This window comes from Muntiacus reevesi, chromosome 1 (assembly GCF_963930625.1).
Source record: "Muntiacus reevesi chromosome 1, mMunRee1.1, whole genome shotgun sequence".
NCBI lineage: Eukaryota > Metazoa > Chordata > Mammalia > Artiodactyla > Cervidae > Muntiacus > Muntiacus reevesi.
Window position 1 is genome coordinate 168,677,651 of NC_089249.1, and position 13,560 is coordinate 168,691,210.

The 13,560-nt window shown below is 40.6% G+C and overlaps 1 protein-coding gene across 1 annotated transcript in view; it reads left to right on the plus strand.

Annotated features, from left to right (window-relative positions):
- Nucleotides 1–13,560, plus strand: part of KIAA0319L (KIAA0319 like) — a 90,617-nt gene that overhangs the window by 22,572 nt on the left and 54,485 nt on the right. Inside the window, exon 2 of the mRNA XM_065916657.1 lies at nucleotides 10,164–10,675. Coding sequence (XP_065772729.1) covers nucleotides 10,164–10,675 — 512 coding nt within the window. The remainder of the gene's footprint in view (nucleotides 1–10,163; nucleotides 10,676–13,560) is intronic.

Genomic DNA, 13,560 nt, shown 5'->3' on the forward strand with positions numbered 1-13,560 from the left:
GCTGAGCCCCAAAGGAAGCCCCCTTAGTTCCCAGGAGAATTTATCAGCTGCTCTTTTTTTTTTTTTTTCTCAAATAAAACCAGTGGGGCATTCTCTTTACTCCCATTCCTACCATCTCAGCCCTTCCATTGGGATGCTATTTAATGAATTTGGTTAAAGTATGAATTTTCAAATGACCTTAACAGGATGGTTCCTAAGATATCAGTATTCTGTCTTTACTTCCCTTCTTGGTTGCCAGCCAGCAGTTTCCAAGTTAGCTGGAGAAGTCAAGCTCGTTACCTGAGACTTAAGAATGCCGGAGGCAACAGCACTGTTTCTAAATATTTCCAGAGTTGTTCACAGCTTTCTAAAAGTATTTGATGAATTTCCTTCTGGCAATAATTCTTATATTCTGTAGACTTTGCTACTCTGCTGCTTGGAGTTATGAAACCTGGTCTAGATTTTGTGCCAGATTTATTAGAATTCTGTCTTTTGAGAGGTGGTAATGTTAAGTAAGCATTGTTACTTTCATAGTTGGCTCTTGTGTGGCCCCTCCGGGTAATTCACGTGAGAGCTGTGCAGTCTCTACTTTGTCATAACTTTAGAAAGAATAAAGTCATGGCTCTGTCTTCCTGTTTTCACCTTGGGTAGGCTTTCTATGTACTCCTACCAACAGTGAGTTCTATCTAGACTTTCCCAAAGGGTTTTCAGTCTAAGGTTCTACCAACTGTAAGCTCTTTTCTGTAAGGATTTAATATTACTTTTGTTTAGGCCCTGGGAGCAGAGCCAGGCTATGGCGGCGTGGGCAGGAGAGGAACTGATCTAAAATTGGAGCTTATTTTCATCTTACCTTTTATCCAAGTTACTTCTAGAATCCAATATTGATGCTACCAATGCTTCCCTGCTTCCTCCCCTGATGAATCCTTTATCTCAAGAGTAACAATCATGAAAACAATGAAAATTAAATCTCGGAGAGGTTAAGTTACTTTTCAGAGGTTAAGGAAAATTAATAAATGATGAATCTAGAACTGAAACTAGAACCCTTGCCTTTTAACCTTGTAAGATGATTAACCATCTTTTAACCATCTAAGAGGAAGAATTATGATCCACTGAATGAGTGAAAAAGAATTATTCTCCATCCCCCATGTTTGTTACTGAGCCCATAATAGAGTGACGTTGAATAATATTTAATAAAAAAAAAAAAAAGACCCCCAAATTCCCACTGAGTGAACATATGAACTAACAGATCAGAGTACCTCCTCTTCTTTCTGGGAGCTATTGGGGTTAATTGTTTTAGCAACACTGTAGCCAGCTCACTTCCCCCAGAGCTTGCCTCTCATCAGTTCCCCCTGGTCACCATTGAAGATGTAAGTGCTTCTGACCATCTGGTCTCTCCCAGGTTCTATTCCTTTGAGCTGATACAGGGGATCAGTTTGTCAGATAAGACTCATAAGAATCAGAGACCTTACCTATTACTAAGTTTTAGTAATACTTTTAAGAGTACAGAAATCAAGGGGTGTAAGTGAAGTAGGGCGAGTCTGGAACATCCTCTATGGACCCGCACCAGGTTGCTCTTCCCTCATTGTACATATTCTCTCCAGCCCAGGATAGTGGATGAGATCTCTAACTGAGGCTTCCGGTCACCTCACAAAGCAGGAGGAGTGTTTGGATTATGAAACATTTCCCTTTTATACTACCAGATAATGTTATATAGCTTATGTGGCATTCTTTGGGAAGCCATAGAAGCAAAAGAAGGCCTTTGCAGGACAAACCAGTTTTGTATCCCCCTTACCCTGCCGCTTTTATCTCCTCCTCTTTTAAGATCTCAACCAGAGCTACGAGTGACAACCAGGGAATTAGAATTTTTGCTACCTTCTCTTCAACCTTGTAACCTCCATAAATCCTTAAATCCTCTCAACCATTTCTTTGGAGTCTCAATGTGTTTCTGTCTCCCCCATATTCCATTGGTAAGACGCCCTCTGTTGCTCGCCTCCAAGTTTGCACTATTTTATACTAAGGATGGATAGGCAGCCGTCCTGTCATCAATTTCTTATCTTATTTTTCCATCTTCTTTTTTTCTCACTATGAAGTGCCTTAACTATTATGATTTGTGTGAATCTGACTTGACATTCCCACATAAATTCATGCTTTTCAACTCACTGGCATTTAACCACCCCTCCCTTCCTAACTTTTTAACTGTGACAAGAAACCTTTGAGTTACCAAACCCTCTCTACACTCTAGCTTGTTAGTCAGGACATCGGATAGAGAGGATGTTCTGAGATCTGGCTTTCTCTTGGAGAAATACATATTTCTCCCTCTGCCCTGCAGGCAGTGGTTGTTTATTCTCCCATTTCCCATGTACCTCTGAGTTTGGAGGTGGAGCTGACTCCTCACTGTCACTTCTTGAACATTACTCCTCCACTTTCGTGTAAAAACTTCTTCTCTTTGAGATTTATAACACTTCTTACCCCTAATCATTACTCATCTGTACCACCCATCATTCACCCTCTTTCATTTATTGTGGCATATGGGCCTCATCTCTTTTCACAGTCTTGCCATCAGCCTGGATGTCTTCAATATGACCCTCTCAGTACCTGACTACCTGGTTTCTTAACCTGGCCACTTGACAGTTCATCTGTTTGTTCATTATTTCAGTATTTCCTTCATGCACATGTGCATTTATTTATGCATTCATTCAAAAAGGGTTTTTGATCAGCTGTTGTTGCTGTTCAGTTGCTGAGTCGTGTCCGACTCTTTTCAACCCCATGGAGTGCACCACGCCAGACTTCCCTGTCCTTCACCATCTCCCAGAGCTTGCTCTGACTCATGTCCATTGACTTGGTGATGCCTTCCAATCATCTTGTCCTCTTTGGTTCTCTTCTCCTCCTACCCTCAATCTTTCCCAGCGTCAGAATTTTCCAGTGAGTCGACTCTTCGCATCAGGTGGCCAAAGTATTGGAGCTTCCTTTAGCTTCAGCATCAGTCCTTCCAGTGAATATTCAGGGTTGATTTCCTTTAGGATGGACTGGTTTGATCTCCTTGCAGTCTGAGGGAGTCTTGAGAGTCTTCTCCAATACCACAGTTTGAAAGCATCAATTCTTTGGTACTCAACCTTTTTTATTATCCAGCTCTCACATCTGTACAAGACTACTGGAAAAACCATAGCTTTGACTATATGGACCTTTGGAGGCAAAGTAATGTCTGCTTTTTAATATGCTATCTAGGTTTGTCATAGTTTTTCTTCCAAGGAACAAGCATCTTTTAATTTCATGGCTGCAGTCACTGTCCCCAGTGATTTTGGAGCTCAGGAACATAAAATCTTTCACTGTTTCCATTGTTTCCCCATCTGTATGCCATGAAGTGATGGGACCAGATGCTATCTATGATCTTAGTTTTTTGAATGCTGAGTTTTAAGCCAGCTTTTTCACTCTCCTCTCACCTTCATCAAGAGGCTCTTTAATTCCTCTTCACTTTCTGCCATAAGGGTGATGTCATTGCATATCTGAGGTTATTGCTATTTCTCCCGGCAATCTTGATTCTCGTTTGTGATTCATCCAGCCCAGCATTTTGCCTGATGTGCTCTGCATATAAGTTAGATAAACAGGATGACAATATACAGCCTTGACACACTCCTTTCCCAATTTGGAACCAGTCTGTTGTTCCATGTCTGGTCCTAACTGTTGCTTCTTGACCTGCATACAAGTTTCTCAGGAGGCAGATAAGGTGGTCTGGTATTCCCATCTCTTTAAGAATTTTTCACAGTTTTTTCACCTCAGAGTAATTTTCTGAGTCCTCTGCTAGAATTGGAGATACAGTGGTGGGGGGTGGATGGTGGTAGGACGAATCCAGACATGGTCCTCTCATTCTGGAGCTTACAGAGAAGCTGGGGGGAAAGACATTGAACAGATGAAGACACAAATAAATATAACTTTATAAGTTTTATAATTACATTGAGGGAAAGAGGTTACAGGGCCCAAAGGGTATACTAGAGAGACTTATCTTACCATGGGCGTGTCTCGAGGAAATGATGGTTGAACTGCCTCCTCATATGAGGAGTTAACTGGTTAAAGAAGGGAGGTGAGAAAATTCTGAGTAGAGGTGGCAGCATGTACAAAGCCGAGTTAGGAGAGGGAGCGTGGTCCATTTGAGGAGTGAGTGGAGGCTGGTGCTAGAACATGGTGAAGGAGAGGGAGAGCGTGATGCCAGGGGGCTACAAGGTAGGCAGGGTTCAGACCACATGAGATCTCTTTATGTTAAGGATTTCGGTTCATTCAAAGGGAGTGCAGCCATTGAAAATTTAATTTACTATTTTTAAAATTTACTTTTCCAAATATAATACATATACATTGTATAAATTCTAAAGGTATATAATGATATTTAGTGAATAAACAAGTTTCTCAGGTACCTAGTTTCTCCTCCTAAAAGCCACCGTGCCAGTTTCTTGAATATTCTTCCAAAAATAGTCTATGCATATATATGTATATATACACACACACATATACACTTTTTCCCTCCCCCACACACAGATTGTGGCATACTATACACACTGCTATACACCTTTCTTTCTCCACATAATGTTTTAATGTTTCCTGGATATCATTTCATATCACGACTATAGAGAGTGGCCATATCCCAGCAACTGCATAAATCTTCTTCAGTTTACTTAGCAAGTTCTCTGTTGAGGGATGTGTAAGTTATTTCCAGTGCTTTTCATTCCAGATAACATACAATGACTATTTTGATATCGTATCACATATTTGATAATATTTCTAATAAGTAAGCGCCAAAGTTAGCTACCTTTATTCTATAAGGACTGAATTTCTTTCCTTCATAGCACTTAAATTCATTTGCAGTTCTGCATTTTTTATTATGTCTATTTAATCACTGTCTCCCCCATCTAAATTATAAACTCCATCAAAGAAATGCCTAGCATGAAACAGATGCTTGATAATATTTGTTGAGGACTTCCCTGGTGGTCCAGTGGTTAAGACTCTGCACTTCCACTGCAGGGGGTGCGGGGTCAATCCCTAGTCAGAGAACTAAGATCCCGTATGCTGTGCAATGTGGCAAAGAAAAACCTAAAAAAAAATTGTTGAAGAGATGAATAAGGAAGTAAGGATAATAGCTAGATGGGAAGTAAGGGTGCTTTTTTAGTTAAGCCTTTTATACCAGATAGAAATAATTTACATCTCTATAAAAATCAGAGTCCTTTGAAACTTATCAGTCTCCTATTAGTTAACATCTAAATTTAGGCTCTACTCAGTAATAGTAATTCAAAAAAAGTATATTCTCATACACCTGGGGTTGGCACACTTTCTTAAAGGGCCAAATAGTCAATATTTTAGGCTTTACTAATATTGAGATAACTCTGTTGCAGCTACTTAACTCTGCCATTAGAACAAAAGCAGCCATACATAATACATAAATAAATGAGTGTGAGTGACTATATTCCAGTGAAAGTTTATTTACAATAATAGGCAGCAGCTAGAGCTGACCCTTGGACCATAGTTGGCTCTACTCATTTAATGAATCAGTAATGATAACCCTTCTTTCATTCCCGATGTTGTCAATTTGTGACTTCTCTTTTTTTTCTGTTATCAGTCACACTAGAGCTTTACCAGCTTTATTGACTTTTTAGACAATTAGATTTGTGTTTCATTGGTTTTTCTCTATTGTTTTTTGTTTGTTTTCTGTTTCATTGGTTACTCTTTATCTTTTCCTTTCTCTGCTTATTTTGGATATAATTTACTCTATTTTTTTTCTGTCTTTTATGATGAAAGCATAAGATCATTATTTTCCTCCCTGTTAAAGTTTGGCCTTTACTTTTCCAGATCTTTTTAAATGCATTTATCTACAAACAAAAAAGCTTCATTCTGAAGAATATAAATAAGACCATAACATATAGGTTTTCTGCAGCTTGCTAAAGGTATCATGGGTATATTTCTTCAGCTACATATGGAACTCGACCTCATTCTTTTCACTTGCTGTATAGTATTCTGCAGTAACTATTTCTATATTAGGTTCTTCAAATATTTCACCAGTACAAACTACATTGAAATCCTCACAAGTGGGAAATTCTCTAGGATAGAAGTACACAGAATGTTTTTGTTAGATGTATAATTTATTGAATGTCTTCTCTTAATGCTCAGAAGGAATAAACTACTTCTATATGTGACTTACCACGTTAACAGCATTTCATGATTCTTTCTTTGTTATAAATTTTCCTATGTTGTTTAAGGGCTGAACTTTGGTGGAAAAGTCTTTCCACATTAATTTTGTTTATAATTTTGTTTCTCTGGTATTGGTTCTCTGATGTCCAATAAGAATTGAACTCTTCCAATGGAATTTCCCACAGTCATTACATAAGTAGGGTTTATTTTCACTATGAGTCTTCTGATGTCCAGCAAAGGTTGTATACCTGAAAGATTTTCCACATTTACTACAGTGATGGGGTTTCTCTCCTTTATGCATTCTTTGATGATTAATAAGAGTTGAATTCTTCCTAAAGATTTTCCCACACTGATTATACCAGTATGGTTTCTCTTCAGTATGGATTTTCTTATGTTTCAACAGAGTTAAGTTATCCCTGAAACTTTCCCACCTTCTTTACATATAAAAGGTCTTTCTCCACAATATATTCTGTCATGATGACTAAGGGCTACCTTCTGAGCATAGACTTTCTCACAGTCTTTACATTAGTAAGGGTTTCTGACTGGTCTGAACTCTCTGTTGATTTAAAAGAATAGAGTTCTTTCTGAAAGCTTTTCCACATTCACTGCATTTATCGGGTTTCTCTCTATAATGAATTCCCTATTGATTAATAATTGTTGAGTGCTTCTTTAATAATTTCCCACATTCTGTACATCTATAAGGTTGTTTTCTTATGTGAATTTTATGATGATTAAAAGGAATGAACTGCTCATAATGTCTATCACACATTCTTTATGTTTATGAGATTTTTTTGTCAGTATAATGTCTCTGGTGTTTAATAAAGGAGAATTTATATTTGAAGACTTTGCTACATTATAGTACTCTTTCTCTGTGGAACTTCTGTGCTTCTATTCAAACCTATATCGATTGTGACACTTTTGTTTGCCCTTTCAGAGCAGACCCTTCAGAAGTATTTATTTTGCTTTAGGTCTGACATCTTTGTTTCAAACCAATACTCTTGGACTGCACAGGTACCTGGTGGAGCTTCTCATACTTTCATCCAGGGCTCTACCCCTTGCTCCAGTTGGGCTATTAATTTTAGCTTGAAAGAGAGAGAAGCCCCATAACAACAGATTCCTGTAGTTTTCCAGCATCATATATCCGTGTACATGTCCATCAAATAGCATCTGGGTATCTTCATTCAATCTAAGTAAAGGCCACAGTCACATTTGCAGATGTCAGTGATCCCTGGATCTATGCCCTTGGTAGTCTTGGAGCCATCTGGCTTCTGAAGTATTCTTGCAGGCAAGGGGAGAAAGTCATGCTTAGGCTGATAGTTTTGGAGGTTAGAAATCCTAAATCAAGGTGTTGGCTGGGTTGCTTCCGTCTGAATTTTTGGGTAGAATCCTCCTTTAACTCTTCTTAGCTTTCGGTGGTCACTGTTAGTCCTTGACTTTTCTTGGCATGCAGCTATATCATTTCCATCTCTGCTTCTATCATCACAATGCATTCTCCCTATGTGTCTTTCTAGATCATTGATTTTAGACTTTTCTTCTTTTCTAAAATAAGCATGTAAAGCTATAAATGTCCCTCTAAACATTGCTTTAACTGTATCCCACACATTTTAGTATGTTGTGTTTTCAGTTTCATTCAGTTCAAAATGTTTTCTAAACTTTCATGGTTTCAACCTACACTTGGTGTAAATTAGTATTACACCAAGGGGAACCACCATCCAGATGTCTGGAGTTCTTTCTCTGTGTAGCTCCTTCTTCCTGGTAGTTTCTAGCTACCACAGTCCCCGTGAACTCTTGTTTCGTCAACTGAGCAAGACCACCGTGCTCAGCTTAGGTTCTTCCCTGTCTCACAGTCTGCAGCATGCCTGGTCTGTAAACAGAAAGCCAAAGTGATCATAGGGCTCACCCTTGTTTATTTCCTTTCTCTCTGGGATCACAGTCCCAGATCACATTGTTGTTAAGTGCCCCAAACCAATTGTTTCATACATATTTTTTGTCTAGTTTTCTAGTTGCTCAACAGTAGGAAAGCAAACTCTATGGTAGTTTCTCCTTCAAGGACAGAAGTGGGGGTCACAGTACATTAAAAAAATTACTGGCTTATAGAAAAGCGCAAGTTATTTTCGTTTTTGTGGATCTTTTCACTGTATTAAATATGAGAGATTTTTTGTGAGAAGAATGATGGAAAGTTGATCTAAAGGTAACTGACAGTAGTTATTGATGTAACGATTTACTGATTTCAGTAAACTCTGTGCACTCAGCTGTTACTGAGTCATCCCATTGGTTATTGTGTGAGAAGGTGGATGAAGAAATGAGGAGCTCTTAGTAGCATCATTTTTTAAATAGTTTCTATTTATTCACCTTTTCTTAAGAAAGTTCTTTTTTTTCTGGCCTCTAAGTTGCCTTGTCTGATGTTAGGTTGGTGGGTGTATTTCTTTTTTTAAAAGCACAGTGGTAGATTGGCTTCCATAGTGTTTGACTCCATAATCCACAAGCCTTCCTATTTTTCTCTTGTCTTTCAGTTGACTAGTATCCACACTTAGTAAGTGTTTCCTTTGAGTCACGATGGCTTTGGCGGATTGTCCAGTTGTTGCTTTAGTCAGTCTAACCCTTTTTCAGTTATGCGTACATGCAGATATGACTGTCTTATCTCGTCAGTGGTTCGATTCTATTACATATTTTCTATATGTAATTCTGCATTTTATGTTATAACCCCTGGCTGGGACTAGGGTGAAGAAAGAGGTACCTAGGGTATGAAATTTAAGGAGACACTCAATCTCAAGGTGGGATAAGCCAACCCTGCACTTACACGACTCTTAAGACTAAGCACTTCCTTAACACTTGTGCTTGGGGCATCTCCCTTGCCTCACCTGGTTCTCGCCCTGTATAATCTTGACTTAGAGGTGGCTCAGTTGGTAAAGAATCTGCCTTTACCAGATTCAAGTGGTGCAGGAGTACTTGAGGAGTACTCCAGTGCAGGAGATCCCTGTGTTGGGAAGATCCCCTGGAGAAGTGCGTGGCTACCCACCCCAGTATTCTTGGCTGGAGAATCCACGAACAAAGAAGCCTGGTGGGCTGCAGTCCATGGGATTGCAGAGTCGGACACGACTGAGTGACTGATACACACATCACCCTGACCATAGTTGGTTACAGACACCTATGTAACTAAGACCTTAAAATGGACTCTGTAAAACCTTTAGAACATGCTCTGGGATTTCTCTGCTGGTCCGGGGGCTAAGTCTCTGTGCTCCCAGTGCAGGGGCCCAGGTTCCATCTCTGACCAGGGAACTAGATCCCACATGCTGCAACTAAGAGCCGGTGCAGCCAAATAAAAATAATTATTAAAAAAACGTGCTTTAACTTTATCTAAGAAAACAGAAATGAGGTGATATTTCAGGAAAACCAATACCATGCCTGAAAAAATTCAGTGGCTCAAAAGTTTATCCATAAGCAACATTAGCCAGAATTTTGGACCATGTTATCTAGGTTAACCATGGCAGGTCACTGTTGTACTTCTCTTCCTTTATTTCTTATTATGACATAACTTCTCGTTAGAAAGTTCATCTAGCAGAATAAAATTTTTGGTAAACTTGACTACTGCTCTGATTAATGCTGTGATGTGCAAAGCCACCTGTCTATGACCAACTGCTGATTAGAAAATGGATGAACCTGCAGCCGGCAAGAGGTCAAGGGAACTCAGTTTGTGTTGCTGCCAGCTCAGTGGAGGGGGAGTACTCCATTTCTGTTTCATGAACTGGAGTTCTGTGTAAAAGGTCTACATGCAAGGGACTTATTGAGGAGGGGAGCCAGCAATAAGCGTGGAGCAGTACTTCTACCAGCTAAAATATGCTGAGCCAAAAAATCTCTCTTTTATGTTTTCTTTTCCACTTACCAGGCAGCTTTCCCACCCTCTTAAAAACCAGTCTTCAAAATAGCCTCCAATGTTGGTATTCAGGACTCTTTACAGAACTGGAGTCTCTGCTTTTATTTCATTTTAAAATGTTTCCATTCTTTGTTTTTAGATGCCAAGGAGAGCAGGTGCCAGCGAGTGAAGACACAGTTTGGTTTTGGCCTGAGATCCAGGGGAGAAAATCACCTCCAGCTTCTAGAAGGAACCCCCTCTCTCCAGTCATGTTGGGCTGCCTGCTGCCAGGACTCTGCCTGTCATGCCTTTTGGTGGTTAGAGGGGATGTGCATCCAGGCAGACTGCAGCAGGCCCCAGAGCTGCCAGGCTTTTAGGACAGACTCTTTCAACTCAATGCTGGTGTTTTTCAAAAAATTCCAAATTGAAGATGATTTGGACTTTGTACCTGAAGATGATGTACCACATATTTTGGGGCTAGGTTGGAGCAGGGCATCTTGGAGGAGGCAGAGCCCCCCCAGAACTCCATTCAGATCCACTTTATCCAGTGACCAGTGGAGCTTAATCAGGAAACTTCGGAAGAGAGAGAATCCCAGTGAAGAAGTAGCTGCAGTGACACAGCCTTCCAAAACGAATGAACTCGGTGATCTAAACAGCACTGGCTCTGCAGAGGTAAGCATATCATGAATAAGGAGCGGCTAGAAAACTAGTTTAATCTGCTTTTGCGTTTGGCACACACGAGCTTTGAAGCCGTGCTCGTGGGCGGTGCTCACAGGCTGAGGAGTGTGTGTCCACAGCTGCTTGGCGTCAGCTTAGTTGGTGCTGCCCAGGTGTTCACGGGTGATTTGATCTTATGGATGTGCACTCCATGCAGATCCGACCATTGTTTTGGTTTAAGCAGAAAGCTGCTCATTATCTTGTCTAAGCTGGTTCTTGGCTACAGGTAAGTATGTTTGTGTGGGTGTTAGTCTCCACCAGCGATTCTGCAGCATTTTCTGCCGGATTGCAAAACACTTGATTGATGCGGTTGCAGTCAAGTTCTCCTCCTCCTCCCCCATCTCCTGCCAGTAAACACTTTCCTTATGAGATAGTTTCTATTCCATTCTAAAGTAACCATCCTGGTACTGCATAAGACCTGGACCTGCTGGTCTGGGGAGCCGGATGTGGCCATTAGCCAAGAGGCCTCGGGTGAATTCTTACCAAGCTTTGTATGCTAAGGGAGATACTACCAGTAGAGTTTATTCTGCTTATTATGTTTCTTCATTGTTGATCTTCCTGGGCAAATGATTAAGAGGAATGACTCACCCTGTGCTCATTCTCCCTCAATTGCTGTGACTTATTTTTGTCTTTGTTTTGTCCTAGTTGTCTCTACCAAGTTAAAGCCAGAGTGGGGAGGCTACTACATGCCAGACACTGTGTGTGCTAATCACTGTGTTATGTCATTGTGTTTAATTTTCATAGCAATATTTCCAAGTATGTGTTATTAACCCCGTTTTCCTAGTGAGGAAACTGAGGTCCAAATAGGTTAAACAGTTTGATCATGCAGCTAATGAATAGCAGAACCTTTCAGTGCAATTTTAGAGCTACCGTATTAGGTTCAATTTGCTCATAAACATTTATGGACTTTTATTGTCAATGTCAGGCTTCCCTCATAGTTCAGCTGGTGAAGAATCTGCCTGCAATGCAGGAGACCCTGGTTCAATTACTGGGTCAGGAAGATCCACTGGAGAAGGGATAGGCTACCCACTCTAGTATTCTTGGGCTTCCCTGGTGGCTCAGCTGGTAAAGAATCTGCCTGCAATGTGGGAGACCTGGGTTCCATCCCTGGGTTGGGAAGATCCCCTGGAGAAGGGAAAGGCTACCCATTCCAGTATTCTAGCCTGGAAAATGCCACGGACTGTATAGTCCATGGAATCGCAAAGAGTCGGACACGACTGAGCGACTTTCACTTATTGTCAGTGTTAGGTACTTTCCTAAGCACTAGAGGTAAACAAGACATGATCTGTGCTCTCAGAAGTTTATAGTCTAGTGGAAACTCAGGCATGAAGATGGTGTTTACAATACTGTATACTTTTTTATTGTTTTTAAAGAACCTGCTTTTAAAATTTTATTTTATTTTTTGACTGTGCTGGGTCTTCATTACGGCTCATGGACTTTCTCTAGTTGCAGTGAGTGGGGGCTACTCTGCTTTTGTGGCATGGGGGCTTCTCATTGCAGTGGCTTCTCTTGTTGCAGAAGCATGGGTTCTAGGGCACATTGGCTCAGTAACTGTGGCCCACAGGCCTCGTTGCCCTGCGGCAGGTGGGATCGTCCCAGACCAGGGATCGAACCTGTGTCCCTGGCATTGGCTGGTGGATTCCTAACCACTGGACCACTCGGGAAGTCCCCCAGTTAGTGTGTAACTATTGCATTAGTAGATTTATGTATTTGGGTTTTTCCATAACATGTTATGGAAAAACCCAAATGAACTTTTGGCTAACCCACTACTACACAATAGGAACACAAAAGAAGAAGTGATCCTCTTGAGCAGGCAAATGATGTGTATGTGCAGGGAAGAGTTTACAGAGATGTTTAGCTTATTTCTTAATGGATGTGTAGAATTTCACTTGGGGTTTAAAAATTAAAAAAAAAAAAGAAAATTCTGGAGAGAGGTCCAGTGTGTGCAGAGGTTTAGTCAGCACATATTTACTGCACATTTACTGTCTGTAAGGTGCTGTACTAAAAGCAAGGCAGTACAAATATTATATCAAATAAGATCATGATTCCTGCCCTAATAGAGCTTACACTCTGGCAAGGAAAATAGACATGTCATTTATGATAATTAAATACTTATAAGCTCAATGTACATTATAAGAGGGTAAGTAGAGTACTGTAAGAACATCTAACAGGGACCTAATTAAGATTAAGGGGTCAAGTTAGGCCACCCTAAGTAAGGAAAGTTGAAGCTGAGATTGAAGTAGAAGTAGGAGTTAGGGGAAAAAACCGGCAGAATAATTCAGGCAGAAAGAATAACAGTTTCAAAGTGTGTTAGATGCCTTAGAACATGGCAAGATCACAAAGTTGAGAGAGACTGGTCTTGTTTGGCAAACAGAGCCAGAGACGTTTAGAGAAAGAAGAGGCTTCAAAGGTGTTCAGAGCCTCGTTCAGTTGCCAAGTCGTGTCCAGCTCTTGCGACCCCATGGACTGCAGCACACCAGGCTTCCCTGTCCTATCCTGTCTCCCAGAGTTTGCTCAGATCCATGTCCGTTGAGTCAGTGATGCTGTCTAACCATCTCATCCTCTGCTACCCCTTCTCTTGCCTTCAGTCTGACCAAGCGTCAAAGCCTTTTCAACGAGTTGGCTCATCTCATCAGGCAGTCTGAGTATTGGAGCCTTACAATCAGTCCTTTCAGTGAATATTAAGGGTTGATTTCCTTAGGATTGACTGGTTTCATCTTGCAGTTCAAGAGACTCTCGAGAGTCTTCTCTACCACCACAATTCAAAATCATCAATTCTTTGGCACTCAGGCTTCTTTATGGTCCAGCTCTCAGATCTGTACATTATTACAGTGAAAACC